The 17,653-nt window shown below is 56.9% G+C and overlaps 5 protein-coding genes across 5 annotated transcripts; 1 reads left to right on the plus strand and 4 right to left on the minus strand.

The window, feature by feature from the left end:
* Nucleotides 1-240: 240 nt before the first annotated feature.
* Nucleotides 241-6,455, minus strand: INS49_011843 (uncharacterized protein; the record flags this gene model as incomplete). Its single annotated transcript, XM_043172552.1, has 2 exons — nt 241-6,202; nt 6,334-6,455. 2 exons carry the CDS (start codon nt 6,453-6,455, stop codon nt 241-243), a joined length of 6,084 nt encoding a protein of 2,027 aa, XP_043024297.1.
* A 900-nt stretch (nt 6,456-7,355) lies between these two features.
* Nucleotides 7,356-8,105, minus strand: INS49_011844 (uncharacterized protein; the record flags this gene model as incomplete). The annotated part of the gene is made up of 1 exon (XM_043172553.1): nt 7,356-8,105. One exon carries the CDS (start codon nt 8,103-8,105, stop codon nt 7,356-7,358), a length of 750 nt encoding a protein of 249 aa, XP_043024298.1.
* A 1,421-nt stretch (nt 8,106-9,526) lies between these two features.
* Nucleotides 9,527-10,639, minus strand: INS49_011845 (uncharacterized protein; the record flags this gene model as incomplete). Its single annotated transcript, XM_043172554.1, has 4 exons — nt 9,527-9,613; nt 9,691-10,413; nt 10,485-10,522; nt 10,579-10,639. 4 exons carry the CDS (start codon nt 10,637-10,639, stop codon nt 9,527-9,529), a joined length of 909 nt encoding a protein of 302 aa, XP_043024299.1.
* A 704-nt stretch (nt 10,640-11,343) lies between these two features.
* Nucleotides 11,344-13,540, minus strand: INS49_011846 (uncharacterized protein; the record flags this gene model as incomplete). Its single annotated transcript, XM_043172555.1, has 5 exons — nt 11,344-12,501; nt 12,552-12,679; nt 12,735-13,317; nt 13,400-13,462; nt 13,532-13,540. 5 exons carry the CDS (start codon nt 13,538-13,540, stop codon nt 11,344-11,346), a joined length of 1,941 nt encoding a protein of 646 aa, XP_043024300.1.
* A 1,211-nt stretch (nt 13,541-14,751) lies between these two features.
* INS49_011847 (uncharacterized protein) lies at nt 14,752-17,133 on the plus strand (the record flags this gene model as incomplete). The annotated part of the gene is made up of 7 exons (XM_043172556.1): nt 14,752-14,991; nt 15,090-15,264; nt 15,332-16,176; nt 16,236-16,325; nt 16,627-16,772; nt 16,866-16,980; nt 17,056-17,133. 7 exons carry the CDS (start codon nt 14,752-14,754, stop codon nt 17,131-17,133), a joined length of 1,689 nt encoding a protein of 562 aa, XP_043024301.1.
* Nucleotides 17,134-17,653: the final 520 nt, after the last annotated feature.

Here is a 17,653-nt window from a genome sequence, read left to right on the forward strand (position 1 = left end):
TGTGGACGTCTTCATCCAAGGAACAGAGAGGAAAACAAAACACCCTAACACCCAGCTTATGTTCGATTCCATACAATACTCGTGACGTCGTACAAGAACAAGAGGGACCGTTCTGCCATAACGCACTCCCTCATCGGTTGCTCGCCCCATCCAAGTCCAGAGCCCCCCGTTTCCGATCCCACCAATCCGTCATTCCGCATCGTAAATATACTGCGTCACTCGTCCATCCCACAGAGTTGCCTAGCCCTCCAATAGAGCGGCCTGACCCCCAACAGAGGATGCTCCATCATCTATCGTACTCGTCGCGCCGAGACCATTCTCGCTCTCAGAGCCGCTCACAGCACTGCCAGTGACGAGCGAGCTACCCACCGCACTCTCTGTCCAGTCGCTACCCGAGTCAGAGTACGTATCGTAAGGGTCCTGCTCCTCGGTGCGTGCGTCTGTGTACTCCGACCCCGTCACCGAGCCACTGCGTACACTCGACCGCCGAAGCGTCTCCGCGTCACTTTGGTCGCCTTCCCGTCCGTCGGCCTCGCTACCACCAGAGACAAGGCTCCCGGTGCCGGCCTCACTAAAGTCCTCACTCAGAGCGCTACCACCGTCGACGAGGCTTTCGGTACCTGGATCGCTCCAGTTGTCGCTCAGGGTGCTACCGCTGAGCTCCGACGCCCCGATAGCGCCGCCGCCGCCGCCACCGCCGCCCACAAGGACAACCTCCCCGCCGGGATGCTCGCTGGCAGGAGTCTCATCAAACCCTTCCTCGTCGCTCTCTCTCAGAGCCACGACGTCCATGTTGACATTCTCCTTGTCGCCCTCATCACCTGCGTGGAGGTCACCATAGCCCTTCCTGCCGGCGTTCGTCCGTCCGTTCCAGCTCGACTTACGCAGAGCCCCCGCGCCAGTGAGTGTCTTGACGCTCTGACTCCTCTTGAATCCAGCACCACCCGTGATCGCCGCCGCATTCAGGCCTGGCTGCTTGTTAAGCTGACTGAGCGACAAGATGCGGCGGGTCTGCTGTGGCGGTTGGAGGCTGCCGCGCTTGGAATTCACCGCCGTCTTGAATGCCGTCTGGTGGTGGCCGCCAGACTTGGAAGGTGCCACCGGCTTTTCCTCGGGGATGCTGTCCTCGGCGGGCTTTTGCTTGGAGGGCACTCGCTTGCGGCTCATGATGTCGCGGGTCTCGCGGGCCTTCTTGCTCGACTTGGCCATGAGCAGGATTCTGCTCTGGTCCATCACGCCCTCTAGGATGCGCCGCTCCAGCCCCTCGGCCCGCGATTCCATTTCATGGAGTTCCTCCCGGCGCAGCTTAAGTGCGGTCTCCAGGGAGGAGACGTCACCGTTGAGCCGGACCTTCTGTCTAACAAGACTCTCCTGCTCGACCTTCAACCCGGCTATGCTCTCGCGTAGGCGGTCCTCCTCCATCTGGAGGTCCACGATGGTCACTTCCGCCTGGTCTTTCTGGGCGAGCCTCCGCTCCAGCGCAACATTTGTCTCGTGGAGGTTCTTGACTGTCTCCTGGAGCGTCTTCTCCATATCCTCGTGGTCATCCTCAATGCGCTGGGTCTGGGATGCCAGGAACGCCGAGAGCTCCGCAGCCGTCTTGACGACCTCGCTGTGGACCTTCTCGAGCGTGTCAAGCTGCTCGAGGGTCTTGTCAGTCGTTGCGGTGTGGTCGACGAGCTTGTCGAGCTTCTCGTGGACCCCAGAGTCGTCGTATTTCTCAGGGGGAGGGGGCAGCATGAGTGGTTCGGGCTTGGCTTCTTCGATCTTCTGGCTGATCTTCTCCTGCATCTCATTGACGGACGTTTTGGAGTGCTCAAAGTGCTGATCGACCATGGTGAGGACATCCTGGACTGCCTCGAGGATCTTGGGCTGATACTCGCTGACCTGGCCCTTGAGCCCTTCAACCGCACCCATGGCTTCCTTGACCTGGTCGCGTGTCTGAGTGTGCTCCGCCTTGTTGTCGGTGTGATTGTCATCAGACTTGAGGTACATATCTTCAACACGAGTGAAAACAGTCTTGGACGCCTCTTCCATCTTTTCCAAGGAGTCCGTAACGGTGGAGCCCAGTGTGTCGATGAGGGACTTGAGCTCCTCAGCGACTGCCTTGGTGCCGACGACAGACTCCTCGAGGTGCTCGTCACGGGTTTCTGAGCTCTTGTTGCGCTCCTCTAGGGAAGCTTGGAATTCGTCATACTTGGTGATGACCTCGTCGATGCGCTCATCGATCTTGGCCCGGAGCGTGTCGGTTGTTGAGTCGAGCTTTTCGTCCGTCTCGAGTTTTGCGCCGACAACGCCTGCCTTGGAGTCTTCGAACTCGGTCTTCATGGTCTCAAACATTTCCTTCAGGTCTGAGTGGACATTGGCGTTCGCACCTATGGTCTCGCCGAGGGTCTCGAGGGACTTGCTGAGGCCCTCAACGCCTGTGGCACCTCCCTCGAGCTTCTCCTTCACCATGGTCTGCATTTCCTCGAGGAAGGTCTTGACTTCTGTCACGCGGTCTCCGACACCAACAGTCTCCGCCTGGCGCTCCTCAAATTGTTTCGCGTTGGTCTCGGCGTGCTTGTCTGCCAGCTCCTTGAGTTCGGTGGCGTGCTTCTCAGTTGCCTCCTTCAGCTCTGCCGCGTGCTTCTCAGTGGCCTCCTTGATTTCCGCATTCTGCTTATCTGAGAGTTCTTTGAGCTCCGTGGCTAGCGTTTCAAGGCTCTTCAGGTCGTCCTTCGAAGGAAGAGCAGCAATGTCAGACTTGACCATTTGCTCGACAACCGCCTTCACGTCGAGACACACCGCTTCGATGGCATCCGTGTCTGTCTTCGTCACTTTCTCGGGGTCCTCGAGCTGCTTCTCGTGACGCTCTTTCAGCTCGTCGAAGGCACCAACGAGCTGCGTGACGAGTGACTCGACGGCCTTGGTATCCTCTCGGTGTGAGATGTCCTCGAGCTTCGTGGTGAGGCCGCCAAGCCCCTCCTTTGTCTCGAGAATCAAGACCTCGAGTGCGTCAACGTGGTCCTTGCGGACTGCCTGCTCCCCATCCATGAGATCGTCAAGACGTGCCTTTGTGTTGCGAAGAATAGTTTCAATGGCCTCGATGTCCTCCCTGGTTGCAGAATCGGTGGAAGCGGGTCCTTCTCTAGGAGCCGGTGTCTCCTTGCTGGCCAACTCATCAACTTGAATCTTGATGCTGTCCAGCATCTCCACCATGAGGTCGAGGTCTTCTTTCGTGAGGGATGGGCCAGGGTCAGCGGGTGCAGGAGAAGGTTGAGGGAGTGGGCTTTCCATGGCCTCAACCTTGATACGGAGTTGTGAGATAAGCACTTCGAGATTCTTGATATCGTCATGCTTCAGCATGTCCGCTGGAACGATAGCATCAGCGTTGATTGGAGCCAGTGCCTTGCTGTTCTCACGTAAGCCTTCGATGTCAGACTTGACACTGTCGAGGCCGGACTTGAGAGCATCGAGGACTTCGTCGTTGGCGGTCATGTCGGCGGGTTTGTCGGCCATCTTCTCAATGCTGACCTTCAGGTCGTTCAGACCCTCCTGTAGAGCGTCGAGAACCTCGTTCGTTCCGGCGATCGGTCGCTGGCTGATTTCTTGCCTGAGATTACCGAGTCCTTCTTGCAGGGCGTTGATGACTTCGTCGTGACCACCCTGCTGGGCTTGCGGTGTTACGGGCACCAAGGTGCCGTTCACACTCTCTCGCAGAGCCTCCATCTCTTCTTTGAGTAGGGCCCTGGACCCGTCGGTCTGTTTGGAGACAACGTCACTGATCTCGTCACGGAAGTCATCCAGGCTCCTCAAGAGCCCCTCCATAAACTCCTCCTGGCTAGCGACGCCGTTGGCTCTGTCAACGTAGCCCTCGATGTCGGCTCGCAGTTTCTCAAACCCATCTTTGGTAGCATCGAGAACCTGCTCAGTATCGCGGCCATTGGCAGCCACGTTCTGTTTGGCTTCCAGCGAGACGGCTTTGAACTCTTCGTGCATGGCCTCCATGATCTCATGCAGACGTCCGATGATCTCCTCATTGTTACCTTGCAAGGGGACCAGCGGGCCTTTGTCCTTTGCGGGCAGCTCTAAGCTCTCGAGGCCTTGCTTAACGGCATCGATCATATCCTGCTTGGACAAGTCCGCTCCCAGAGCAGATGCGGCCACGGGGAATTCAAACTCCTCGAGGCAGTCCCGAACGGCCTCGACGATCTCATCGCGGGACAATGCGGGTGGAACATCGATTGGCGGAGGCGAGAAGTGTTGCAAGCCCTCAACGACTGCTTTGAAGACCTCCTCCCGTGTCGCTGCTTCTGATTTGTTCTCTTTTGGTGCGTATTGCATGAAGCCTTCCTTTAGACATGCGAGGACCTCATCCCTCTCCAGACCAACCTGCTCCACGGTGATCTCTGGCTTGTACCTTTCCCAAGCGTCTCTGACGGCTTCAACGACGTCATCTCTGTGCAGTTCAGGAGCATCTTTTTGCAGTGCTTTCGCGTCCTTGAGTGCCGTCCTCAATGCATTGTAGATCTCCCGGTAGTCCACGGCAGGAGGCTTGTTGGCGGCCACGACAGCTTGCGATTGCCGCTGGTGCTCTTTGGTGAGATGGTCGATGTGCTGCTTCATCTCGAGCAGACCCTCTCCGACGACCTTGTTGATCTCGGACTTGGTTGCTGCGGCGGACTTAGTCTGGCTAGCCTCACCGACGTCGTCGAGCCTTCGGCCGATCTCTCTCCCCATGCCTAGAACTTCGCCGCGAAGCTCCCGAACAAGAGCCTTAACCTCGGCGGTAAGGCCTCCGCCTTGTGCGACGCTGTCCTTGACGGTGCGGATTATCTTGACAATGTCATCGCTGATCAGATCAGCGGCGGCTCTTGCCATGGGTGCCGAGGCCCGACGAGCTTCCTTGTCCTGGACTAGTTGGTCCACGCGGGACTCCAAGGACCTGCCGCCATACAGATCGGATGCTTCATCGAAGCTCATATTCCTGGGCAGGCCTGCCTTGCCCCTGACAGCTCCACTGCCACCGGGCTGGGCAAGTACAACAGACTGGTCCATGTTGTTCTTGATGAGACGCTGGAGATCCTCAACTTTCTTCTCGACCACAGAGCCGTTGAGTTTGTCGGCCAACTCAGATAGCCGAGTCAGAAGTTTTTCCTGACCCTCCTTGGTTCCCATGTCACGAATGATCTTTTCAAGAAGATTCACCGAGGCGGACCCATCTCCGCCATGTAGTGAGGGTGTACTAAGGTTTTCCCGGTCTAGAGAGGCTGAAAAGCTATTTGGTGAAGGAATGCGAGGTAATGCGAACGGGCGAGAGTTGTTACTGATTTTCGAAGACGGAGATAGCGAGTATGGCTTATTATCGAGCAAAAGTGGCCCTCCATGCATGTCCCGTGATGACGCCCGTGAGGAGACTTCCTCCATGTTGTGAAGCAGGTCACGCAGGTGCTTCCTGATGTCCTCGTCGCGGGTGTGCGTAGCTTCCTTCAAGCTCAGTAAGTCTGTAGCATTATCCCGGCTTCGTCTGCTCAGCTGCGACATCTCCTTCTGCAGCGATGTTGCTATGTTCGTCAGGGCCAGGATCTGATTTGAGAGGGTGTCCAGCTGTTGTGGCGCCCTGGCCGGCGCGGTCGAGCCATTAGTGACGTTGGCCAGGGGCTTCTCGGCATCCCTCTCCCGCGGGGAATCCTTCGGCGTGGACATGGTCTGGAGCGCCAGCATAGTCGCGGACTGTGGTGGTGTGTTCTCGCCGAGGATGCTCTGAGGCCGCCTTGGAGTTGGTCTCAGCACGGGTGTTAGGCTCTGACCGATGGGGGTGAGGCTGATCTGCTTCTGGTCTTTCTCGTCTGATTTTTGTTCATCGAAAGGATCGGTGCCGGACCGGGACGGGGTCGTTGGTCCCTCCTTCTTCTCCGGTGATCGTGACGGAGAGCCGCCCCCTTCGATCATCAGGCTCAGGTCTCGGACCGCTGACGGCTGCAGCGATTGCATGCGCCGGTGCGCAGCGCCCCTGCCGGTTGCCCTCTCGGGAGAGACGTCGGGGGTCCGTTTTGTGAGTGGGTGAGGCACGAGCTGGTTCTCGCGTGCCTTTTCTGTGAGGGCGGCATGTGCAGACTGGATGGCAGACGAGGTGCCTGCGCGGGAAGTAGCCGTGACAGGCGACTGCGGGTTCAAGGGCAACGGAGGAGGAGCCCGCTCCGGGTCTGAGCTGTCCCACCTGATCGCCGCACTTAGCTTGCGCCAAACTGACGGCATGACACGGCGCGAGGACTCATCGTCTGATGAGGAGGCGTAGGAGGCGGGGTGAGGAGGAGGAAGCCACGGGATGGGACAGGAATGTTCACTTACATGGGTACTAAAGCGCGGGTGTGGTCAAAGGAGAATGACTGAGAATGGGAATGTCTCGAGGAGTGACTTGACCAAGGACGATCCCCATTGCTACTAAAGGAGTCCCTCTCGGCGGGAGGCATGGTGGAGTAGGTATGTCACGGGCTACCGTAGTGTCTTATCGTCGGGCTGGAATGGAAAGTGTTTCGAGGCGGAAGCGGGTTTGTTGACTGACTGAGGTCGGGATCTACTGGCAGGGTATCGCGGCAATGCAGCCGGGGTGGAGGTTGCACTGTGTAATTAGGAAACGGAAAATAGAGCCAAGCAGCTCGAAGAATACCTGGGACAGACTGAGGAGATGTCACGACGGGAGAGAAGAGGATCAAGGAATCGCTCTATAGCCGGCAGAGTTATTATGAAAGAGCATGAAGTCGCAATTTGACACTGTCATGTTGGGCAGTGATGGCTGGAGGATTCGACGCGAGATCGGGCGATGGCTGGATGAGGCGTAGCAACAAAAAAGCTGCAGGCCTGCAACTGCGCAAGCGCATCTGCAGGTGCGACTGTCTCCAGCCATGTTGTTTATTCTGCCAAGGTGGTTTCCACAGCAGCCAACCACTCAATTGGGCAGCCGGCCAGGAAACCGTGACCAGCAGCCGTGCCACCCCTGTCGCGACTCCTCGGTCCATCCCGGAAAGGTCTGGGGTACCTTGTTCGCGCTCCTCGATAAGCGATAGCAGCCTCGAAGGCTCAAGCGGCGAGGAGGCTGAGAAGGAAGACCCATCGACTATTCACATGCCTACCAATGTCTAGCAAGGACCATTACCTACCCAGGTACCTACGTACTGGGTAGGTGGTTGGTGGGTACGATACTAGACTACATCTTTCTCCATGTCACTACAACACAGAGTAGACTGCTCCAGCACTTCTACTTGACCGCGGCACAAGAGCATCATTTCTTTTGGGATCGGAATCTTCAATCATCAACACAATGTGTCAGGTTCGTATTCACTTTTTATCTGTCCCTGCTCTAACCCAACCACCTAGCTGGCGCTGGTCGCGATGAGCTGCGACAGGCCGAGCACCTCCGCCGTGGTAATCAGCGCCGACGAGGTGTTGAAGCCCTCGTTGAACGGTAGGCGCTCCTCCTCGAACACGACCCTCATCCACTCCAGCGGCGCGGCAGGCTCGGTGAAGCTTCCTCCCAGCGTCCCCAGGATCACGGCGGACTCGCCCAGGGACACGGTGACCTGGCTCGAGGTCAGGTTGAACGTCGGGTTGGTGGCCTGGGCGGTCGCGATCCGCTTGCTCCGCGCCGAGGCCATGGTCTTATAGTCCACCGTCGAGTCCACCGCGCCGGCCTCCAGGTACCCCCGCGTCTCGCCCCAGACCGTCTCGTTGAAGGTCTTGGCGTCTCCTGTCACGGCGAAGTCGGCACGCGAGAGAGAGCCGTCGTGCTCGATCACGTTGTGCTTCGCGATGTCGTCAAGGTTGAACGTACTGGAGTTGCCCGTGGTCGATGTCGCGAACGCTGGGGTGCCAAGAGTGCGCACGAGGGCCTCATCAAAGTTGATTGCCTGGCCAAGGCCCGAGATAAGTTCCTGCATGCTGATTTCCTTGCCGTCTCGCGCGAGGTAGCCGTGGTTGGCGAGGGAGTTGAGCATCGGGCAGGGACCGCGCTTGGCCGCGGCATCGGGGGCTTGCCAGCTGAAGTTGGGATCCTCATCACGGCGGATGGCAAAGGCGTGAGCTGACATGGCGCTTGAGGCGGCGAGGACTAATGAGGCGCGCATTGTTAAATGAATGTCTGTGTATAAAAAGAGAGTCTGTGATTTCTGCCAAAAAGAGTGTGATGGGCGGCTGAGTGCGGGAAGAGGCGTGTGCTGGGTACTCAGGGCAGTGGCCTGGACTCCGCGGTCAAGCCATCTTATTGTACATCTTCGATATCCGCCTCGTCGGTGGGGCTCGTACGGCTAAGGCTGGCTGTATGCCTCGGTCGATGAGCGAAAAGTTTATTATTAGCTATGTTGTTGGTTTTGATATCTCTCCCATGGGCCATCACCCATTCCCAGTTTACCAGCGGGCGCCCCGTGAGCCCGGCCAATCCGACAGAAGCATCCCATCTCCCACATGGCAGCTTCGCCGAGGCGGCCGGGTCTTCCCACGCATGAAACCCGACCACAGAGACCTTGGGAATAGGGGGGAGGGATGGCTGGAATTGCTTGGAGGGGTCAGATCCACCTTGATCTTTATTTACCTTGGATGTGCCGAGCAGGAGACGGTCTGCACGGGTTCATCCTGACAACATCAGCCTCGGTGGGCTGATAAGTGCCACTTGCTCACAAATCCCCAAGTTGTAATTGGCCCAGGGGCAATTGTCACAGTGGGTGGTTTGAAAATAATGAATACGAATGGCATCTCGCCTGGTTGATTGCTGCGTCAGGGTTTTCCCTACGCGTACGAGTAATGTTGAGCTTGGCACCTCCAGAAGACATAACGCTAGAGTTCAAAAATAATGCGGCGAAACGACGCATTCCCATGAGGTAAAAGTAAGTAACGCGCGCTCGTGACCTTGTTAGCATTATGGCCTTCCCCCTTCCTGGTTCAAAAGCCTTGTAGCCTTCTCCAGGGACAAGCCGTTTGATTTTCTTCGTGGCTGTGGCCTTCCACAACGACTAGTTGACGGGCGTTGCGAGCCTCAGCCCTACAACGTTGTTTCAAACACGAGAAAGCCGCCCTCATGAAGCTTGTGAATAACCTTAACTGCCGAGAGCAAGTTGGAGGCCAATCCATTCGAGTATAGGGTAGCGTTAAGAATAGCCAGCCACTGAAAGGTTTATGCGATGTGTGGTCGAGGCATACCTATCTCGACTTGGCGGACAGATCGGTAGGGGGGTTGAAAACCTTAATAGACGCGGTAGACTCAAGGGAGGGCTTCAAGCGCGGAGGGCGTCTAACAAACCAGAAGGTCGCCTTTTTCTTTTGTTCAAAGAGTTGGGTATTTTATTTTCCGGTGAGCCCTTCTAACCCGAGCTTCCCTATTGTTGATGGGCAGGAACGTGAGCAGAGCCATGGCTTTCTCGCTCGCAGATACCTGCCAAAGAACCAGACAAATGATTTTGCACCTGCTGAACGCCATTTCCCCGGCCGATCTATTATAGACTTGTACATCGCGACCACTTCATCGTCAACACAACACGTGTTCTGATATGTCCTATTTGGCCAGCGCCTTGTCAAAGGCTGGGATCAGTGTCTGGGCAAGCCAGAAAGAGAAAACCAGCTTGGGCCCAGTCATGAGGAGCTGCAAAGGTGGGTCATTAGCCGGTGCTCATTCCTCATGTTGCCGACCTATTGTAGGGGAGAAGACACTGTATGTACCTTGGGGACAAGACCCTTGAAGAAGGCGCCCACGCCCTCGTTCTTGGCCATCTTGGTCAGGATCTGGAACCCGCTCTCGGGGTTCTCAAAGTTCCTGTTCTGGATGCGGGTCTTGATGACGTCGAGCGGCGCGGACACGACGAGCGAGGCCGTTGCACCGGCGATCGAGGCGACAAAGTTCTGGAACCATGTCGCCTTGTTGTAGTCCTGCAGCTTGAACATATACTCCTTGGCGAAGGCCGACCCTCCGAAGAGCGCAAAGCTGCCGGGGGCATTCCGCGCCGCTGTCCAGCCCCAACCCCTGTATAGCCCGAAGCCCTCGTCCGCGACGATCCTGAGCACGCCTCGACCGCGGAAAGCTTCGGGGTTTGTCTGGCGCTTGATCTTGAGCACGTCGAGGGGCAGGAGGACGATCTCGCCGATTCCGATGAGCGATCCTGCGGTGGAGTGCAGGATAGCCTTGCCGGTCTTCTTGCCGAAGGCGTTCTCAAAGTCCGAGCCGTAGTGCTTGGTCAGGTAGTCACGAGCAACGGGCTGTCCGCCATACTTGTATATCCTCTGGAGGACTTTGTATCCAGCCGCGTATCCCAGGCCGGGGAACAGTGACACAAACTTCCTGCCGATAGGGGCGGCGGCCTTGTCCTTGAAGATGACGGCGGAAAGCTGCGACGAGTTCCTGATCTTGGTCTCGTTGCTCATAAGTCGCTTCGCGATCGTGTCGACCTATCGCGCCCCAGCGGGATTAGCACGGGTCCTGAAACATTCCCTCGCGTTCGGAGCTTTCGGCAGCTTACAGGGTGGAAGACAGCGAGCTCAGAGATACCAGCAGAGCCTGGGAGAGTCAATACGAGTCCACGGCAAGCTTATCACGATCGCGAGCGCACGCACCAGAGCCCAGCAGGCGCGCCAGGTTGGACTCCTTCTCCGTTGTGCGAGCTGGGGGAGACATGTTTGCGAATTCGAGTACTCTACACAAAAGGACGGCAAATGACGCTGGCAGAATTGGAATTGAGGAAGTGACACGGCGGAGATTGAACAATTGATCGCGTGCGGGAGAAGAGAGTCTAAGAGGGTCTGCAAGCTCCGAGTCTCGCTCGAGATTTTTTTTACCTGCCCTGCCCGCGGTGGAGAGCTAGGTCCCGCACAGCTCTCCACACTAGCGGTAAGCTGGAGGTTACCGACTGCATGGGTTATCGATGGCATCAGACAAGCACTGACTCCGAAACCGACGACAGACCGATCCACGAACGGCAGCTACGCGCTCCATGGCCTGCAGGACTTATTCTGTTGCTCCACAAAGATGAAGCTGCATCAGGACACACTCGTCACGCGTGCTGAACACGGCCAGTGTCAGTAACCCCGCCTTGCAGGCTGGTTGGGTTGGTCTCTATTTAGCTATGTTGTTGTGCTAATCATGAAAGACATTCATTCCGTGGTATCTATGCTCTCACAATATCTCAAAGAAGCGCTGCCCATGATATATCTACCATCTCGCTTCAGCGTCTTCGGTACTGGGTATAGGTATTTCCGCCCATATCTGGGCCATCGGCTAAACCGCCGCGAGAGTCCATTAAATACGCCGCCATGTTGTGAAACCGTGCATTTTTGTCCCCCGAACGCCGTTCATGCAATTTGCCCTAAACCCGTTGGCAATTAGAAATCCCGCAGGGTGCCAACAAGGCTATCCAGTCTCGCAACCTGAGCCAGGAGTTTCTCCTGTATCTCCGAGATGCGGACGAACCGGTTGTAGAACCGGCCCTCCAGCAGCTCCTTCTCCCGACCACGGACGTCGTCCCGTTTGACCGTGTCGAGAACCTCTCGCTCCATCTCTCGTTGGACCTCGAGCCGCTGCAGACACCGAAGCATCGCCTTGTAGGTATTGTCGAGAAGGCGGTCGAGGCCGCGGCCCGTGTCCGTCCAGTACAAGAATAGGGTGCGGCTGGCGGACCGGTTGTTGTCTCGGGGAACTTCCTGCATGTCCACATATCCAAACATCTGCATTTTGAGCATCAGTTTCTGGACCTCCCCCTTGGACATGAGGGCCAAGCTCGGCAGTGTCTTCTCGTCCATCTTGCCAACGCGTCGGAGTATGCGCACTAGTCGAAGCCCGCTCTGGCCGACGCTGCGCTCAATCACGGTGTCTAGCTCAATCTGCTGCAATGCTCGCATAAGCGGCTCGAAATCGACGGTCCACTGCTCCATGGCGCAGTGACGGAGGAATTTTTGCTGGCTTTCACATAACAGCAAAAGGTGTTGGCGGAAGTGCTCCTTCCGAGAAAGCTTCGCTGGCCCGTTGTCATTGAACTTGACTTTGGTCTCCTTTGTCCCATTCGCACCGTTAGTGAACGGCTTGACGTCCACACCTTCATCGGCATCCTCGACAGTATGGCTTTCAGGCTCTTCTACCTCCATGTCGTCTTCATCAGAACTTGCCTCGCCTTCAACCTCGGCCTCGTCGACAGGAGGTTTCTTCATGTCAGGCGGGTGTTCCTGAATCTGGTTTGCACTCTTGCGGTCGGTTGCCTTGGCGCCCACCTTGCCAATGCCAGCGGAAACATCAAGCGATGGGCTCAAATTGTCGTAGACCTCATTCGTAGAGACTCGACGGCCATGCGGATACTCTTCATCATCGTCAATGTCGATGTCTGGGTCCGCTCGGCATCTGGATATCTTTTTGCTGAGTTGCTGCAGAAGACTCGCATAGACCTCGGCGGTAGTTTCTCCATAGACCTCAGAAACGACGTGGACGAGCTGTTGGTTGCGGAGCTCTACGGCGCACTTCTCGTAGTTGACACGCAGGGCAATATCCCCCTTAAACAAGATCAGCTGTGCTCAATACAAGCCCGTCAAGAGCAACCTACATCGATGATCAAGTCGCTTTCGGAGGCACCACCGCCGTTTGTGTAGCTCCAGCCTGAGAGCTTTCTCCGCTTGCTCACGGAAAGTTTGGATTGAAGTTGGCCCTTGAGGCTGAGCGGCTCGTCTCGCACTTCTCGCAGTCGCTTGGCTCTCCTGCTGGCATAGTCCTCTTTTGCCTTTGGCACCACGGACGCCTCCGGCGAAGAAGGTCTTGATGATCTCGTCTTCGAGGGCTTTGTACCTGTCTTCCAAGCTCCTGAAAGATTCTTCGGTGACCGTGCCGACCAGCTCGGCCTGAATCAGCCGGCAAAGGACATCGTCGAGCTGCTCCAGCGATTTGACGTACAGCCCAGTTTTGCTATCCTTCATGACTTCGCCAGAGTCGTCCACCTCGTCGTCGTCGTGAGTCGCATCTCCGTTCACGGCCGTCGCGTGCCGGGTCGCTTGCTTGAACTTGGCTTGGTAGGCGTCCCTGAGATCTTCGACCTTGGCGTGACCCATACTCAGCAAGTTCTGAGCGACTTCCTTCTCTTCTTCGCCGTATACCGCACCGATCATGTCCAGTATCTTGCCGATGCGAACAATATTATAGGCAGCGTCGACGTTCGGCGCGTAAATGGCGTGGCCGGATTCGATTTTCCAATATAAGAGGTTGTTCTGCACGAGTACAACGAGTCCATGGCGAAGTTGCCGTGTGGTGAGCGAGGTGTACTGGATCAGCTGTGGAATGGATGATCGGCCCTTGTTCATGAGGGCTGCAAAGATGCGCTGTGAGAGGTGTCAGCCATATGTCCGACCGCAATGTGCCCTCCACTGGGAGAGGTGCACGATTTGCGACGGATGAACGTACGGATGGCAGTTCGCCATAGACATCGTCGACGAGAAGAGCGCACAGCTCAGCAAGGCTTTTGGTCTGCGCGCCAGGTTGTCAGTGTGTGTCCCCGAAGCTCTCGTGGCCAGCTGGTGGGGGCGTTTCACTTACCACCTGCATCGCAACAGGCAAATGGGGGGGTTGAAGATGCGGGCGGAGATGGGTGGATGCTGGAGGTGCGGCCGCTTGAGATCCTCTCACTATCCCAAGTTGGCCTTTAATGCTACCGTGGAGTCATTTGGTAATGTCAGGAGGGTTCGTGATTGACGAACGAAGAAAGAGGCAGCTGTCTCCAGGTACAATGGTATCCAAAAGGGAACTCGGGTGGTGAAGCTGTAGCAGGAAATTTTGGCCGGTGGGTAACGACAAATTTGCGAATGAGTCGCATGCGACTTGACTGCCCCTCCATGTGCGTCGCCGGTGACTCGTTGGAGCCTCGAGCTCCACGAGTTGGGGTCCAACGGGGTACGTACCTGGGTACAAGTCGTGCCTGAACATTGAAACGTACGACCCAGCGGCCTCTGCCTTGACACAGAATGCACAATCCGCCAACTCAAGATTTGGCCCTCTGCTTCAGTCCACCCTGTGAAAACGGTCTCAGGAATTTGTTTTGAAGAGAGCACCTGGCACTTGAGGATTTCAATTTTGCATGTAGATATCTCGGTGCAAGTCCTCGAGAAGGAGAAAGCAATAATGCCGAGTTCACCTATACCGTTTCTCTAAGCACCACGTTTACAAGCCAACTTGTGTGTGCAAGTATATATATACGGATACATGTAGATGAATGAGTCGATAGTTGCTCTTCCAAGGAGATGTCATTGAAAGAAAAGCAAAAAGGGAAAGGAAAATGTTGTCCAGGTGAGGCTGTGCCTCTTCTGCCTACCTAGCGCTGTAGTCAATGACTGCATGCCTTGGTAGGCCTGGTGGGTTTATAATAGCAACATTTGTTAGGCAGATGCCATCCCACCACACGATCGTCTGGCCAGTGACCCAAGCACGAAGTATTGCCTCTGTGTCTCCGATGACCAGAGTCTCAGACAAATTAACCGACTTCACGTTTTGTCAATTTAAAGCAACTTCGAGGCCAGTCGTTGAAGTTTGCCAACCCATCAAACAGGGTGAGTTGGAAGCCCCCCGGTGCACTTAAGCCGCCCTCCAGCCAATCCGAGCCCAGAGGTTGCTGCTTAGGCCGGAGCGAACCGGAATTTCTTGCTGGCTTCCCGGGTCGGGTCAATCTCGAAAGCTTCGTTTCCTGCCAGAACAGGTCCCGTCAATCGGTCGCAGACACCAAAGCCCGTCAATTGACACACCCACCACCCACCCCTCACATCATGATCGGCCGATCAGCTCTGACGAGGGGAGCCCGTCTTGCCCTCCGCCGGCAGGACTGCGCCAGCCTCGCCCAGCGACGCGGGTACGCCGCCGCCGCTGCTTCCACCGAGACCGCATCCTACGAGTCGGCAGACATCAACGGCATCAAGGTCGCCAGCCGCGACCCCCGAGGCCCCACCGCCCGCATCGCCGTCGTCGCAAAGGCCGGCACCAGGTACCAGCCGCTGCCTGGCCTGTCGGTTGGACTCGAGGAGTTTGCCTTCAAGGCGAGTCAACTCACGACCCAAAGCCCGCGACGCGAGCCGAGGGATGAGCTAATTTGTTGTCCTGTATGCAGAACACCGACAGACGGTCGGCCCTGAGGATCACAAGAGAGTCTGAGCTTTTGGGAGGCCAATTGACTGCATATCACACGCGAGAGGCTCTCGTGGTGGAGGCTGCCTTCCTGCGGGATGACCTGCCTTACTTCACTGAGCTCCTCGGTGAGGTCATCACCAAGACGAGATACACGAGTGAGTGGGCTTCTTACACTCGATGATGTTTCGAGGAAGGGTACCTATCTAACGCTTCTGTGCCCAGCCCACGAGTTCCAGGAGGAGATCGAGAGGATCGTGCACCTGAAGCAGGGCAAGCTCACCAATGACGCCCTGGGCCAGGCCCTCGACAACGCCCACTCCGTCGCCTTCCACAAGGGCCTCGGTTCCTCGATCTACCCATCGACTTCGACGACCCTGGGCCCCTACCTGAACGAGAACTCCATCGCCGCTTTCGCCGAGACCGTCTACACCAAGCCCAACATTGCCATCGTTGCCGATGGTGCCAGCCAGGCGAGCCTGTCCAAGTGGATCGAGCCCTTCTTCAGGGACGTTCCCGCGTCGGCTTCCAGCCCCCTGCAGCTGTTCAGCGAGGCCACCAAGTACCACGGTGGCGAGCAGCGGACGTCTCTGGCCGGCTCCAACGCTCTGATCCTTGCCTTCCCCGGCCACAACCTGCATTCCGACAAGGCCGACGTCGCCGTCCTGACTGCCCTCCTCGGCGGCCAGTCCAGCATCAAGTGGTCTCCCGGTTTCAGCCTCCTCTCCAAGGCCTCCGCTGCCGCGCCCGGCTCTACCATCATGGCCAAGAACCTGGCCTACACCGACGCCGGTCTCCTGACCATCCAGATCACCGGTAGCTCTGGCGCAGTAAGGAAGGGTGCGGAGGAGGCCGTCAAGGCCCTCAAGAGCGTTGCCGAGTCTGGCGTCACGAAGGAGATCCTGTCCAAGGCTATTGCCAAGGCCAAGTTCGACCTGCTGTCCCAGAACGAGCTGACTGGCACTGGTATCGTCTCCGCGGGCAACAGCCTGATCCACGGCGGAAAGATCTTCCAGGTCGCGGAGGCTCTGAAGGGCTACGAGGCAGTGACTGCCGAGAAGGTCAAGGCGGTAAGTTCCCGCAGCCTCCCGGCTCATATTGTTGATTGTACTAACGCTTTCCACCTCAGGCGGCGAAGGCATTGTTGGACGGCAAGGCGACGGTGGCAGCAGCGGGAGACCTATACGTGCTCCCATACGCAGAGGAGATTGGCCTCAAGGTATAGAATCCTAGTTCATTACACGCATCAGTTGGGGGGATGGGAAAAATGTATCAACAGTCCAAGCCGTTGTAGACGTGCCAAGAGGCTCTGTGAATATAGCACTTTTCTAGACAGGAGCATCGCAAAATTTCACTTTGTTCGCAGAATTGCCATGATTGAAAAAAAGGGGGGAAAGAGCCCGAGTGGTTTATCAAATTCTCATTGCGACGACTTATCCATGCAGCGTGGGAGCAGAGCAAGTAGAGATGGGTGCTGGATTGGGTGTCACGTGATGACTAAGGCCCGATCCCGTCCGTAGCTCTCCGGCTGGGTCGTTCGCTTGAGCTGTTTTGTCGCGGACCTTGGAATCGCCGTCACCACCTTCCACCCCAAGAAACCCGTTCATCCTCAACCCCACAAACAATCAGCCAAGATGACGTTCGCGTGGAAAGCCGCAGGCCTCAGGTGAGTACCGATTGACAAGCCTACCAGATCTGCACCCGCCGATTGCCCGCGCCACTTTCGGAGACTGACGGGGCGTTTCTTCCGACTGTGCAGCTACAACCGCTACCTCGCCGTCGCCGGCCGCGTCGTGCGCCGAAGCCTGAAGGACGACAAGCGGCTCGCCGCCGAGCGCCGGGGAGACATGGACCTGCGATTCGCAAAGTGGGAGGTGAGTTGAACCTGCAACACCGGGAAGCATCGGGCATCCGAGGCAGACGGAGGCTGATTGACCGCGGGATGGCAGAACGGCAAGCAGGGCGAGAACCAGAACCTTGCGCAGGCGAATGCGGCCCTGGCCGAGAACGCTGGATCTTCGTCATAAGGGATATGGGAGGAAGCAACTGTGAGATGGGGTTCGGGACGTTGCACGCATAGAGATCGAGGCACGACGTGATGCTCCCAACAACTTCAGGAGAGACGTGCCCGGGGGTCAATATGGATGCGTAGACTGGGTGTATCATATGGCAAATCATTGAGACGAGCCAATTGACACTTGATAACCACCAACGTTGTCGCCTTAGAGGCATAAAATGTGCTGTAAAATGAACCGCAGTGCCATCAGCAACTACCATCCTGACCACCCAAGGCACTGCCGTAGAAGCGGCGGGCAGCAAAACGGACACTAGCAAACCGTCTTAGCCCGCCCTATGCGAATACTAACTTCAACCTCTACAATGCGATATGTCTTTTTCCTTCAGGTCAGAAATCACCCAGGCCCACCAGTCACCGGAGCAAGGCGCGTGCACTCTGATGCATGATTGTTGAGTTACGGTGGAACTCCGGGGAACAGTCGTCAAATCTCTGCCCGACACGATCCGAGGTCGTTTGAACTTGAACCTTGG

This window comes from Diaporthe citri, assembly GCF_014595645.1.
Source record: "Diaporthe citri strain NFHF-8-4 chromosome Unknown scaffold_5, whole genome shotgun sequence".
NCBI lineage: Eukaryota > Fungi > Ascomycota > Sordariomycetes > Diaporthales > Diaporthaceae > Diaporthe > Diaporthe citri.